The 14,830-nt window shown below is 42.7% G+C and overlaps 1 protein-coding gene across 3 annotated transcripts; it reads right to left on the bottom strand.

The window, feature by feature from the left end:
* Window positions 1-400: 400 nt before the first annotated feature.
* Window positions 401-12,564, bottom strand: PLPBP (pyridoxal phosphate binding protein). 3 transcript variants are annotated; one of them, XM_012539980.3, is made up of 8 exons: window positions 12,412-12,564; window positions 8,225-8,332; window positions 8,074-8,109; window positions 7,432-7,507; window positions 4,684-4,818; window positions 2,965-3,107; window positions 1,982-2,080; window positions 401-1,791 (listed from the first exon to the last, which is right to left on the bottom strand). In XM_012539980.3, the coding sequence occupies exons 1-8, from the start codon at window positions 12,490-12,492 to the stop codon at window positions 1,660-1,662; spliced, it is 810 nt and encodes a 269-aa protein (XP_012395434.1). In that variant the 5' UTR covers window positions 12,493-12,564; the 3' UTR covers window positions 401-1,659. The 3 variants fall into 3 exon arrangements, with proteins under 3 accessions (XP_012395434.1, XP_012395433.1, XP_023350479.1); XM_012539979.3 differs by having other exon boundaries at window positions 12,406-12,559; XM_023494711.2 differs by lacking the exon at window positions 12,412-12,564 and adding an exon at window positions 11,877-11,898.
* Window positions 12,565-14,830: the final 2,266 nt, after the last annotated feature.

Genomic DNA, 14,830 nt, shown 5'->3' with positions numbered 1-14,830 from the left:
ACAGCCACAGGCCTGGGCCTGACAAAGGCCCTCAATTCCAGGGCCCTTGCTGTTCTGGAGTCAGCTCGGGGGCAGGACCTGCACATGGCCTTCCCCTCACTGAGTCCCTGGCCCCCAGGCACTCACTCCCACATTGTGTGCCCCAAGCTCCCGCCCAGGAACGAGAACTTCTCGGGCTCAGACTTCACAAGGTTAGGAAATGTCGCCATCTAGAGGTGTGTTTCAGGGAGCACAGGAGGGCAACCGTCATCTCACTAATTTCTGATTATCTCCTTTTCCTCTTTTTGGGTTGAAAATCCCTTTCATCCATTGCTGAAGTTTGGCTACAAATGAAGTGAAGCCAACTAAGGGGCTCCCTATTATTTCAAGGCACCCAGTATATGCATTCACTACACCAGAGTATAAAAAAAATAATCTTTTAATTGCTTTGTAATTGGCACAGATGGCATAATTCAAACTCACATTTTTATTTAATAAACTATGAACCATCACACTGTAGAGCTTTAAAAGTACAGAAATCATATCAGCTTAAGAATTTAAAAATTACATTCACATGATATTCTCAAGGTTAATCCATAAAATTAGATCCAGGGATTGAATAAATTAAGAAAAAAGCTAATTAATGGGGGGAAATTCTCAACATACATATCAAAATCTTTTTTCATGAATTTGCAATAATGCATTGTGGCCATTTTCATGCTCATGAAAGCCTTGCTACTTTGCTAGCATACAGGAAAATTTACAAAATTTGTTACATAAAAATATGATAGAGCAAGTATAAACTTGGCTGCTGGAACACCCTGTGATGAGGAGCCCTCAAAGTCAGCCCTATATGAAGCCACTGACCTGATCTAGATTGGAAGGGCTCTATCCGTTCCTGGAAAACCACTTATTCATTATTAAACCTCACCGTCAAAAACAAGGAAGCAGACTACATGCTAAAAAGTTGATGTTGTCACCTGACTGAGGGAGGGTTCCCTTCCCTAGAAGAGCAGAAAGTGAGATGAAGCTAAGCACAAATCTTACTTCCAGGGCCCAAATGATAGAAAGGCCAATCAGACAGAGGGATTACTCCTCAGCAGCCTTTTGGGCCTAGAACACAACATAAAACATGAAATTGCCTGTTTCAGCTATTCGTCAATAGAGAAACTGATCTTCATCTTTGGGCATTATGATGAAGGGGGAGAGAAGAGGAGAGGGACCGACCCTATTTCTTTCTCAGGAGGGTCTCATCTCCATTACAAGTGGATGAGACCCCAGTGAACACAGGAGGAACTGAAAAAACCTCTGAGGGCAGTAAGTATAGGCTTTGGTGAACACATTTCAACTTGAAAAAGGCATTCATGATTAGTCAGTACTCCGGGGTAGGATCAAGGGTCGGTTCTGATTTGGTACCGCTCCTGCTGGAATCCCTTGATTCTCCAGTTCCACCACAATCCTGTCAATGATCTAAATGAACCTATGGTGTCAAAGGCGCAAAGTAAATATAAATTCCACCAACACAATAATTAGCAGAGCTCTATGGCTCGGGTTTTAACAAAAGCACTGATGTGCAACAGCCTGGGATAAGAAAATTAAAATGTGGGTTAGTGCATAGTTAAAGTCTTCCACACCAGCGCTCTTGAGAAGCGGAGGCTCACCGCTTGTTTCTTTCTTGGTTCAGTGCTCTTGGGCAACCTCCACTGTGGCCTTGATGCTCGTCGTGGCCTTGTCCACTGCTGGTTTCTTTGAGTAATCCCGTTCTCCAAAAATTGTACTTCCTATGCGGACGTTTGTGGACCCCACTTCAATCTGGAGAGAAATGGAGAGCCCACACTGACCCTCGAATGACAACATGATGTCGGAGGCACACTTCCCAACATCTACCCAGCAGGCAAAGAGCGCTCACAGGGACCTTCCCGTCACAACGGGGGCACCGCGGGGACTAACTGCTGCCTCGGTAACACCGCCAGGCAGACAGGCCTGGCCGACAGAAGCTTACCGCATGCTGGAAATCCATGGACATGCCCATACTCAGTTCCACTTGGTCAATGGGAATGCTGAGCTTCTCACACAGCTCCTTCCGCAAGGACAAGAGCGCCTGGGAGAAAGGTCAAAAGGAAGGAAGGGTCAGGTAAAAGATATATTGTCTCTTCTTTTTAAAAAAAAAATTATTTTCCCAAGTTACATGTAAAAAAAATATACATGTACATTAAAATTTTAAAAACATATTTCCTTATGAATCATGTTGGGAGAGAAAATCAGAACAAAAGGAAAAACTTTCAATCTCCTTTCTCTGGATGCAGATGGCATTTTCCATCCAAAGTTTATTGGGATTGCCTTGGATCACTGAACCACTGAGAGGAGCCAAGTCTGTCACAGTTGATCATTGCAGTCTTGTGTTCCTGTGTACAGTGTTTTCCTGATTCTGCATCTGTTTATGTAAATCTTTCCAAGAGAAAGGTATATTCTCTGAGCTGCATTTACACTTCTGTAAAGGTTATTTTAGTCCCTTTGATTCAGGAGGACCTCAGTTCTCAGAAATTCCACTGGAATGTTTTCTGGGAAACTTTGCTTTTCAGTAGAAAAACTAAGAACTTATTTTTCTTAAAATATATATTCCAACTGGATGAAGAAATGCCTACAGGGCACTGCTTTGGGAAGCTATTCCTCCCCTTTCCCTTAGGTGAGGCTGCTATATGTTTGGAGTTTTAACCTGGCATAGATTTGCTTAGCTTCCTTTCAAGCCTGTCAATACAGCAAGCTCTTTAGCAACTATATAGAGGCCTGCACAGAGCCAGACAGGGGTCTCAGAGATCATTTAATCCGCCCCCCACCCCCAGATTAGGGAAGCAAGGTTTAAAGAAAAGAAGAGCCTTCTTTAAGAGCCCTGTCTGGAGAGCGCCAAATCCAGGGGAGCGCTCCGGCTCTGCTGTGCCATCCCCCTTATCAGTGCAGCTGGGCCCATGCAGCCTGCCACTGTACCTGGAAGTCTGGATTGGGCCCTTGATTGAGGTCATGTCCAAAACTCCCGATGGTCATCAGACCCACAAACTCCAGGCTGGGACACTTGGCTTTGATGTGTTCTACCGTGGCTACTGTTTCTGAAGGCGGGAGCCCGTGTTTACCTTCATGGAGAGAGAGACTCGTATCTGTGAGGCTCTCAGCGGCAGAAGACATCTTCATTTCTAACTCTTCCCCCCCCCCCCCCCCCCCCCCCCCCCCCCCCCCCCCCCCCCCCCCCCCCCCCCCCCCCCCCCCCCTCCCAGCTCCCTGGGCCAAGACCAATGGTCTTCGAGCCTTTCTCTGTAAGAACTCCCAAGGGCACTCAACACAACCTCTAGCCTCAAGCTCTGTCCAAGGCAGAGGACTGTCCAAGGTGGGGCTGTCCTCTAGGACTGGAGGCTATTTTTTGGACAGAACATTTTATGAGCTAGAGTCCTTCTGACACGCTTGAGAACATCCACAAAGGTTTTGTTGGGGAACTGGTGGGAACTACTAAGCTGGATCTTTGGAAGAGTTACTGAGTCAGACTTTTTCTATTATCGGTGCTATCAAATTTCTGAAAATTTTATTAATATTACAGTTCATATGATCAGATTTAGAGCTGGTAGGGACCTTAGTGATCAGGTGGGCTAATTCCCTCACTTTATACATGAGGAAACTCAGGCCCAGAGAAGAAAGACAAGGTCTTTCTTCTTGATATTTATAATATCAAGCAGCAGAGCCAGTTAATATATTGACTACGAAGTGCATGTGCTTTATAACAATAAATTTGCTTCTATGTATTTTTATGTAATATATCTTCTATGTAAGATATCACTGAAGCTACTGGAGAAATATTATTACAATTTTAAAAAATGGTTTATTGATTTGAATGGCCAAAATTCAGCGGTTCCATCACTTATTGAATAAAATATCTGAATTCATTTGATCTCTACACAATGGCAAATTTCTGCCAATCATTAAGAAATGGTATAACTACAAGTTGTATGTGTAGCTAAGTATTAAATTATTCACTCAGAGGATGCAGCAGAATTGTGGTTTGTGAATGTGAATACAGTGGGGAAGAAAATATTCAAACTATGCTATATCCTGTAAGCGAAGGAAACATAACTATTGGTAACCATTGGTTGTATGATAGTTGTGAACAAAGAGCTGCTCATGTAAACCTTCAACTCCAGCATGGCAAAGACATTTACTGATAAAGAAGTATAGTGATTTTTCTGTATTCCATGCACTAAAGCAGTACTGAAAATGAGAATTTATTAAAAAAATTTACATTTAATTTAAATTTAAAAATAAAAAAGAAAATAAGACTAACAAATATTCCCTTCCTTTCCTGGACTCTTAACTGTGCTCAGGCATCCTCAACAGGCTTAAATCACTGCTCTTTCCCTCAGCTACTCTTTACTTAACAGGTATGAGCAACCAAACCTCCTGTGGGTGTGAAGCTGTTCCACCTGCACTGCTGTGCACTTAAAGGTCAGCAATAGCTTTCACATAGTTTGACAGGAAACAGAAGTGAACTGGTAATATCAATTCTCCCAAAAGATGCTGGGGTGTGATAATAACTCATTTACAAAGCATCTTTCTCATAACCACCCTGTGAGGTAAGCAGTTTAAGTATTCTCATTTTACAGTCTGTGAATCTCACTCATCCCGAGGGAGGTAGAGGCCATTAGTTAGGTCTTAGTCACTTACTCTCTTCCCCACTGGTGTTAATCTGCACCATGACTTTTAATCTCTCTGGAGAGCCTTTCTTCTGCCAGGAATTGTTTACTTTGTCTGCCAACTTCACAGAGTCCACAGTTTCCAGCATGTAAAGGTTGGGGACAGCTGAAAGGAAGAAGCGGCAATGAAGTAGACTTAGTTTCCTACTCAATCTATTCCTATAGGCTGCTTACATTTCTTTATTGAGCTTTTAACCATGTTAATAATAATAATGTCATTTAGATAGTGCCTTAAGGTTTACAAAGTATTTTACAAATACACTTGTCCTCACAACAACTCTGTGAGGTAATTGGTATTATTATATTTATTTTACAAATGAGGAAAATAAGACTGAGGGATTAAATGTCCACTCTAGAGTCAGTTATTCAATAAGCACTTATTAATCCCTATACTATATGCCATGCACTATGCTAAGCACTACGGATGCAAAGAAAGGCAAAAGACAGACCTTTCCTCAAGGAGCTCACAATCTAGCTTCCATAGCTTGCAAGTGCCTGAGGCAGAATTCAAACTCAGGTTTTTCTGACTAAACATTCTGCTCATCCAGAAACCCAAGACATATGAACTAGAATGGAAGCTGGCTCTGTTTCAGCCCCAATGATCCATAAGGAAAATATTTAAAGTACAAAATTAGGCACCAATATACACCAATACATAAAATTCTCTTTAGTTCAATACAACAATCATTTATTTAATGTATGTGCTGTGTTTCAGGAGAAATTGGGATCATTAAAAGTCCTCAAGAGTTTCCCAAAAGGCATCTAACTCACACTTTACCCAATTCTAGGCAATCCACAGTATCTATCTAAGAAACATGTACACATCCTTTGGATTCCCTCTGAATGTTGCCTATCCAGCAGAATTTCATAATCAAGGCAATGGTATTCTTGATCTACTTGGTTTTTCCTACATGATCTTTTTAATATTAATATCCTTGACATTAAAATAAGAATGCTAACTTGGCTAGAAGGCCTACCACATTAAAGTTGCAATAACAAATGGAGAGACACATGATGATAATGAATAGGTGGCAAAAGTTTTTTTTAATTATAAGTATGTGTAATCTTTCCTTACTACTATTCTCCACTTTCTTCCTTTCATGGAACAATTTAAAAAAATAAAACACTTAATTATCAATATACATAACTCAGGAAAAAAAAATCCACCACATTAGCCACATCCAAAAGTATGTATCTTGTTCTACATTTTAAATCCATTAACATTTATGGCAGGGAATGGGTGGTATATTTCATCATCACATTTCTAGACTTGTATTTTAATCATTGCAATGATCAGAATTCTAAAATCTTGAAAATCTAAAGTCTTGCTTTTCTTTATAATGTTGGCTGTGACTGTCTTCTCCTACATATGCTCACTTCACTTTACATCAGTTTAGATAGTTGAACTGATACAAAGCTTGGTTCTATATTCAATAGTTTCTCCTGAAACCATCCATGTTGTTACTTTTTTGGCACAATAATATTACAATACATTCACATAATCATAATTTTAGTTTTTCCTTAGTAGGTGGGCTCTCTATTAATTTCTAGCTTCTGGCTACTACAAAAAGGGCTATTAAAATAATTTTGTATAAATAGGTCCCCTTCCTCTTTCTTTGATCTTTTTTTGGGAACAGGCCTAGGAGTAGTATTGATAAGTCAAAGAATATGCATAGTTTGATAATCTTTTGAGGGTAAATCCAAATTGCTGTAAACTGCACTATCTGACCAACAAGCAATGATATAAAGATCATTGAGAGAGGAACGATAGAGGAAGGGCCCATGTTTCCACTGGCAGCCATGCAAGGTCTAGAGTGAGGAAAAATCTACAGTACTGGGTGGACTTGCCATGCACAAGAATTATACAGGTAGAATAGGAGTGGATGGCCTAGAATTTGTGCCAGGATGGCCTAGAATTTGTGCCACTGGAGAGTACCCAAACTAATTAGATGATAGATCCATCAAGTACTTAATTATGAGCCAGGGACTCTGCTAGATACTGGCAACATACAGTAAAAAATAAAACAGTCCTTACTCTCAAGGAATATATTCACATTCTATTAAGAGAAACACGACAATACAAATTCATGTAAAGTAACGTATTAAGTCTGGGCAAAGCATTCTTGAAAAATAAGAGGAGGGCACCTCAGTTCAGGGCTAAGATGATGTGTCATATCTGGTGAAGAGCTAACTCTCTAGATGGCTGGAATGTGGTATGCATGAAGGGAAGCAACATGAAATAAGGCTGAAGCCAGGAGTTTGTATTTTATTCTAGTGGCAACAAAGAACTCCTAAAGGTAATTAAGTAGGAAGTGCCATAATCGCCAGGGAGGGACTGGGTACTCCAGGCTGGGGGAAGTCAGTAGACAGAGTTCCTCCCATGTGAGGAATAGCAAGGAGACCAATGTGGCCAGATCACCAAGGGAGATAATGCATAAGAAGGCTGGAGAGGAAGCAAGTTGTCAGCTAGTTAAGGTGATATAACATTAATTAGGAGTTGGTAAAAAAACAAATAAGAATATGGGCTATAATTTTTAAAATATAGTTCAACAGGCATCAAATATTCTCATTTTGCCATGATGCTTTATCCTGACACTATTAAGAACCTGAATTTCTTACCTGAAAGAAATCTATCTCCACCAGTTGGTAAATCAGGTGAGTTTTCACTTGTGGACTTTTCTCTTACCTTTCATGGAAAAATACTAGTTTATTCCCTTACCAATCAATTTGTTCACGTTGTGTTTTTGCAGGTGGCCAATGAAATGCCATTTTATCTCAGGACAAGAAGACAGAATCTGAAGAAAAAGAGGTGGGAGGAAGAGATGAGGGTTGGCTCTGATCTCATGGGTACACATCAGGACAGCTACCAGTCACCTCCTGGCTCCATCTCCTCAACCACAGAGTTCTAGGTGTGCTTGGTAAATCATGACTCCTATCCTTTCTTAGCTTCCCAACAGACTGAAGAGAGATTCAAGTTCCGTTCTAGAACTCATGCCTTGCCTATTCACCTGAATGGTTTCTACTTCTGTCTCCACCTCATCCCTAAGTGAGGGCTTCTGCATCCAAGTTTACCAGAGCTTTTAAGTTTCAAATGGATCTCAAATTTGCAGCAGGCTACTACAATCTACCATTTTTAGGGACCCACAAGGAAGAAAAAACCAACAAAGATCTAAGTGCAATCAAGATTCTAAAGGGGAAAGGATTTGATGTGAAAGAAAATTTTCCTTTAATTGGAAAAAACACAGGGCTAAACCAGAATGGACAACTTTCTGAGCTCCTCTACTTTCCCCTAATATAAACAGTTTGGGCAGAAGGATCAAGATTTGGAATGAATTTAAAGAGTCTATAAATACCTACTTACTTTAGTATTTGATGCTTTTTCTAACAGCTCTTGAACCTAAAGAGATTAAAATGAAAATCTCATGAGTCTTGAAATCCAGCAATTGGGCATCTTCTAAATTCCAGGGAGACTCTTTCACCTCAGACATGGAGGACTCAGAAAGGCAACTTACATAGTTCTCTCCAAAGCTGCGCTGTCCATAAGCATATGCCTCAATCACCATGTCAGCAGGTTTGGTTTTGCTCACAGCTACTAGCCGGGGTTGAATGGCTGGGAGATCCTGCCAAGGGAAAGGCAGTATACTTGAGTGAAAGGTAGAGATATTCACCTTGAAATAACTTATCCCAATCAATCTAATGGAAAAATATTGCAACAAGAGCCCTGACAATTCCACTTTTAGCTCTTTGGTTCTACAGGGAGTAGTATTCTTTTCCTTTAAGTACACGAGACTTCAAGTTAATCTACTGCCCCTAAAAGACTTTTCTTCTCCAGCAAAAGCAGGAAGAAATGGTAAGGTGTCAGTTCTTTGACTAGAAGGAAGCCTATTTACTGGTCTCTGATGCCTCAGAGTTAGGAGGGGCATGCTGCACTGAACTAATTTTCTGTTCCTTTGTGTTCCTTGTAAGCCTGAGTAACTCAGTTTCAGAAGAGGGAGATAACAAGAGAAGAGAATTATCTGGAATTCATGACTCAGAACTGCTTAGAAGGAGGACAAATTTAAGAGTCTCGTTGAGAGATGTGTTTTCTTTCTTAAAGGTGGGGGGGGGGGGGAAGAAACATCATGGGCTATATAACCAATTTTAAGGCAATATTCTTCAAAATTAAAACCCAACAAATTTAACATCTGTGTGCAACCTGTTTTTACCTCAAAGAAAACAGGTGAGTTCTTAGAAATCCAAGGCTAAAGCAGTGATGAGAAGCTAGTCCCATTTTTACTGGAAGAAAAGCCATCTGTTCTTATGCAGCAATGCTTTGACTGGTCCCTTACAAATTCTTTAATACAAAGTAATCTAATACTAGTCAATGGAGCAGTATCATTGTGTGTGTGTGGGGAGACAATAAAGCCACAGATCTATGATCCAGATCTTTAAGTTTTTGACATCCGAGTTTGTCAGATACATTAATTTCTCTTGCCTCATTGTATACAGTTTTAGGTGGCTGAGAAAGGACATAGGAGATCTAGCCAAGAACTGAAGAAAAATCTGATGCTTCGGACATCCCATTCCCCACACCTGATGGCTTGGTTCTTCAGAGGGTCCTGTCCAAGGATCACGATGACAAAAGGAACTAAGATAGCCCTAAAATTTTAGGGGAGTAAGGAACCTTAGAGATCAACTGGTCCAAGCCCTTCATTTTAGAGAGGGGGAAAACTGAGGCCCGGGGAACTTAAGTGATTTGCTCATGGTTATACAGAGCTAGTTAATGAAAGAGATTGGACCTGACTGTAGTGCTATTTCCACTCCTATCTCCAAATAGTTTTGCAACTGATTATTAACACAGGTTCACAACACTCTGCCCTTCACACATACATTTTCATTTAGCTTTCTCACCCACAAAAGTAAAGTTCCAAGGAAAGGTGAGATAACTGTCCATGAATCAATTGCTGGTTATAGAATGTCAGATGGGACCCAAGAGCTCTGACTCACTGCTTAACATACAGTCTACCTCTTTTCTACTATTTAAAGTCATTATTTAAAAGTCACTATTTAAAGAGCAGAATCTCCTTTCAAATAATGAAACCCACTGATCTGGGTAGCTATGAATAGCTGTCACTAAATAACCTCACTCACGCTCAGATATTTCAAAGAATCAGAGAATTTTCAGCTAGGAAGAAACTTTACTATCCTTTGGGGATTGAGAAGACAAGGCAATTAGAGGAGATATCGCTTTCCTTATTGTCTGGACCTACTCTGTCTGGACCTAAAATTTACCCCATTAGTCTTAGTCTCGCCCATTCTTCCCAATTTACCTTATCCCCAAAACAGTACAGATAGGTGTGTTAGATGCTAAACTTGGGAAAGGTAAACAGAATGCTTTAGATAAGGCAAGAAGAATTAGAATTCAAATCTATCCTCAGTCTCACTAGCTATGTGACCCTGCACAAATTACATAACCTCTGTTTGTCTCAGTTTCCTGATCTGTAAAATAGAGATAATGATAGTACCTACTTTTCAGGGTGTTCTTGTGAAGATCAAATCAGATAATTGTAAAGCACTTAGTATAAAACCTGGCACATAGTAAGGGCTATATCATCATCATCATCAGGAATTGCTGCCAGGAAATATTTCCCTCAGCAGTGTGATTTTAACATGGAGAATCATTTAGAATAGCAGACTAATAGAGCTAAAGTTTATCAGTCCATACTTAACTCTTATCCATTTTACATTTTAACATTTCACAGGTGCAGCGATGCTTTGACTGGTCCCTTACAAATTCTTTAATACAAAGTAATCTAATACTAGTCAATGGAGCAGTATCATTGTGTGTGTGTGGGGGAGACAATAAAGACACAGATCTATGATCCAGATCTTGAAGTTTTGGACAACTTTGTTTGCCCAGAATATAGAAGCCACTTGGGCATGGTTACAGTCAGAGGCAGACCTGGCACTGGAATCTCCCGACTTCCATTCCGCAAATGTCATCTCTAACATACATCCACAGGTTATGACCATCCCATTTGGGGTTTTCTTGGCAAGAACAGTGAAATGGTAGGTCATATTCTTCTCCAGCTCATTTTATGAACGAGGAGTCACACAGCTACTAAGTGTCTGAGGCCAGATTTGAACTCACAAAGACGAGTCTACCTGACTCCAGGTCCTGCACTCTCTCCACTGAGCCATCTATTTGCCCAATTCTTGAATAAAGAATCATAAATCATTAATAATTTGTGTCAGTTATAAAAATATCCTTTAAGAAGAAATAATAGTACTTGTCCACATGACACTGTTCATAGAAAGTGGATCCAGAAGGAAGTAAGGAAGCCTTACTCTGTCTACTTGGGCGAGTTAGTGACCCTCATGAATGCTCTAGGAAACTCTTAAGGCGACCCACAGAAAGCAGGCATTGGGAGAGGGAGTGCACAGGCCCGGTCCGTAGGTCTGCTGAATCTCTCAAGGACACCAAGAAGTAACATTTCATTCTCGTCTGAAGGCCCTAGAGCTTGGTGAACCTCTGCCCATGCTCCTAGTCTTTCAAAGAATCCAGAACTTCAATTCCAGGGGCTTTAGAAATCTTTTGACCAGTCTCACATTCTAACGCTCTTCATGCTTCTTACAAACACAAACATGTTGAATCTTTTCCATAACCTACTCTTGCCAAAGGATAAATTCTTATTATACAAGTGGTTGTCGGTAGGTCTCTCAGAGTCTCAAGAACTGGAAGGGCCCTGGAGTACATCTCCTTCTACAGGTATCAAAGATGGAACAACTCTAGTGGGAGAGTATCCACTCCCTCCTAAGTAGGTTTCACTTTCTGGGTGAAATGGTCTAGAGAGAGCTAATAAATAAAGTTTTTCCTTGTCCATATCTAGACCCTTCTTACAGCAAACAAAACAAGTCAGATGACAATGACGATGATAGAAACATAAGGCAACGAGTTAAGTGCTTTCCAATCATTATTCCATGTGACCCTCCCCACAACCCTGGGAGAAGCTGCTATTTTCACCCTCATTTTACAGAAAAGGAAACTGAGGCAGAAGCGAAGTGGCTTGCCCAGGGTCACACAGCTGCAAACACTCAGCCAGCTTCGGAGTCTCTCTCTGCCCCAGAGAAGCCTGCGTGTCTCCCCTTCTCCATCCTACATGTCCACCCCCCCGCTCCTCCAACCTGATTTTCCCAAAAAGGATCAGCGTCCCGGCTGCCCCCTTCTGGGCGCTCTGTAAGTGGGCAGGGTCCTCCTAAATCTGGTCCCCAGGGACCGGGAGGCGGAGGCGGGGCTGCAGGTCGGAAGGACCTCCTCGTTTTCCGGGCGGGAAGAGTGGCTGTCTCGGCCAAGGTCACACCTGGAGCGAGCCGCAGGTCGGGGCCGAGCGAGGCGGCTTTGGGAGGCCCGGGGGGAGGTTTGGGGGGGGGGGGCTGTCACGTCACATGATTGTCTCACACGGAGCTTGCAGATCTTCAGACCCCGCAGCAGCAGCTCCTTCCCTCCTGAGGGGACTCCCAGCCCTCCCTGTTACCAAGGGACGTCTCGCGGAGCGGGGAGGTATTGGAGGCCCCGTGGAGATCAGACTCCCGCATTGTATAGACTCTGGGCCTTAACCTCCCCCCGCGCCCGCGTCCATCCCCCCCCCCCCCATCCGTTACCGGGACACCCCGGAGCCGCGGGGCCCCGACCCTCAAGGTCCCCGGACCTTACTCTCACCCGGGGCCGCCGCGCCACCGCCTGCTGCACCCGCTCCTTCACCGCCCTCAGCGCCAGCCCGACACCCAGCTCAGCAGACATGCCGGCGGCTCTCCATACACACCAAGCCTCAGACACCTTAGCCAGCCTCTCCCCCCGCGGCGGCGCCCGCAAGCCGCCGAAGACCTTTTTCTGGTGCCGCCCACTCTCCCGTTAGGCAAACCAATCACCGCGCGCCGCTGGGCTCTCCCAGCCAATGGCTGTGCGGCCCCTTGACGGTGATGACGTCCTCGCCTCCCAAGAGAGGCCATATTTAGGAGGTCGGGGACACGCCATTGCACCATTTAGAAAGGTGGGGTGAGGAGCTGAAAGGAGAGTCTGTTCTGAGCAGGAGAATCGGGACGGAGCAGCGTGGAGGTTGCGAGTTTGCAGGGTATGGCCAATCCCATAAGGTTTGTCATGTCCCACAATAACTTGGAGAGCAGGGAGACGCCATATAGGACACCATTATACATTTTAGCTCCCTTACTCCCCCCGGGCATATGGATCAGTCTTCTACGTCAGAACTCGGGCTCGGAATCTCTAAGATCCGCTCCTAGTCTATTTCTGACGCTCGGATTACGTGAAAGCTGGGACGCCCTCACGCGTTTTACTGACGTATAAAAACGAATAACCCACTTATGCGGAAGCAAAGCGCCTTATTCACCACGACCTCCTACGGTCGGTGCGCAATGTTTTTACAGATGAGGAAACTTTGGGTCAAAGAAGTAAAATGTGTTTCTCTCAGTCACTCAGCTAAGAGATGTTAAGAGCTGGAAGCCGTTTGGTGTCTAATTCTCAAACCTAGGACTTTGTTACCACCCCTCCAATTTAGTTCCATGAATATTATTTTTACAACGCAGTTTCCCTATTGCTCTAGATGATGTATGCATGTGATTACCAGCCCCTCCGTCCCACCCATCCCGCGATCAAGGTGGGTGGTTCTCACTCCAATGGAAACCATGACGTCTTCGTTTTAGCACCGACCACGTGCCCAAATGCAAACGTGTGAGACGTGGGATAGTTACTCTTCTAGAGAGGGGGCGTTCCCAAAATAAACGCGGTAACGTCGGTAAGAGATAGTCAGACGTTAGGTGGGCGACGAAGGAACAGTCCCTCCTTTCAGAGAGAACACAGGCTAATGGGAAAGGCAAATGTAAACAAACAAGATAGACAGGTAGATAACCTCAGTGGGAACGCACTAGCGTGGAAAATTGTGGGAATCAGAGGCAGCAGGTGGCGCAGTGGATGGAGCATCAGCCCTGAAGTCAGAAGGAGGATTTAGGTTAAAATCTGGGTTAACCCAGAGGAGGATCTGGGTTAAAATTTGATCACAGACCCTAACACTTCCTGGCTGTGTGACCCTGGGCAAGTCACTTAACCCCGATTGTCTCAGGAAAAAAAAAAAAGAAGATTGTGGAACTTCCTTGCCGGAAGTAGGATTGAAGCTGAGACTTAAAGAAGTCATAAAAGCTAGGAGGCAACGATGGGGAGAGACAAAGTTGCGGGGAGAGGGGGGACAGCCGGTGAAAATGCAGAGTTGGGTCTGGGAGGGGAATGAAACTTAATAGCTTAAGGAGAGGTATTTGTTTAAGCTGAGAGAAAGGTAGAATCTTTAGTTTGTAGGAGGGAAGAGAGAAACTGGATTTAATTGAGGAGAGACAATCAATGTTGAGTTTTGAGTAGAAACCGATATCGGGAAAGGCGTCGGTTTTGTTTAGTTACCATAGAATAGCGTCCAATACTTTAATTAAAGCATTTTGTCTAGAAATAAGGGAGGTTATCTATAACCCTCATCAGAGTATTATTATAGTCTTGTGTTCAGTTGTGAGTCCCACATTTTGGGTTGGACACTGACAAACTGGAGACCATCCAAAAGGGAATTATCAGGAAGGTGACGATCACTTGGGCACCAGACTGTAGTTGTATTTGTATAAGAGTTGTTTTTGTTTAACCTAGAGGATTACTTATCGTCTAGGGGAGGGGCTGGTGGATGAAGGAGAAAAATTTGGAGCCCAAGGTTTTGCAGAGTAACGTTGAAGACTATCTTTGATTGTATTTGGAAAAATAAAAAGTTTTAGTAGAAAAAAATAGACAGAAGTGAGTGCGAGGGATAATGTTGTAAAAAATTACCCTGGCATGGGTTCTGTCGATAAAAAGTTATTAAAAAAAAATAGAAAATAGAAAGCTTTAATAGAAAAAAAGTTTAATTTGATTTAATGTATATTACTCATCCCATGTGATGAGCGAGTTACAATTTCTCTGGTCTTTAGGAAATTTTCACGTTTGGACATAAGATGAAATCTGCCTTGATGGAGAGAATTTCTGCAATTGGGTTTTCCAAAATTTGACACAAGGGTTCTTATGATTCCTCTTAATAATTTGCACATTGTTCTGCTCA

Source organism: Sarcophilus harrisii, chromosome 2, assembly GCF_902635505.1.
Source record: "Sarcophilus harrisii chromosome 2, mSarHar1.11, whole genome shotgun sequence".
Taxonomy (NCBI): Eukaryota; Metazoa; Chordata; class Mammalia; order Dasyuromorphia; family Dasyuridae; genus Sarcophilus; species Sarcophilus harrisii.
Note: the sequence above shows the minus strand (reverse complement) of the source record. Positions and strands in the feature narration are given on the sequence as shown.

What these genes read in the sequence shown, in the direction of transcription:
- PLPBP (XM_012539979.3), bottom strand. Translation starts at nt 12,492, where the DNA reads ATGTCTGCTGAGCTGGGTGTCGGGCTGGCGCTGAGGGCGGTGAAGGAG. An exon ending in CAACGTGAACAAATTGATTG is followed by an intron (nt 4,819 to 7,431) that starts GTAAGGGAATAA and finishes TCTTCCTTTCAG; the next exon opens with CTGTCCCCAACCTTTACATG. An exon ending in CCATGGATTTCCAGCATGCG is followed by an intron (nt 1,792 to 1,981) that starts GTAAGCTTCTGT and finishes ATTTCTCTCCAG; the next exon opens with ATTGAAGTGGGGTCCACAAA.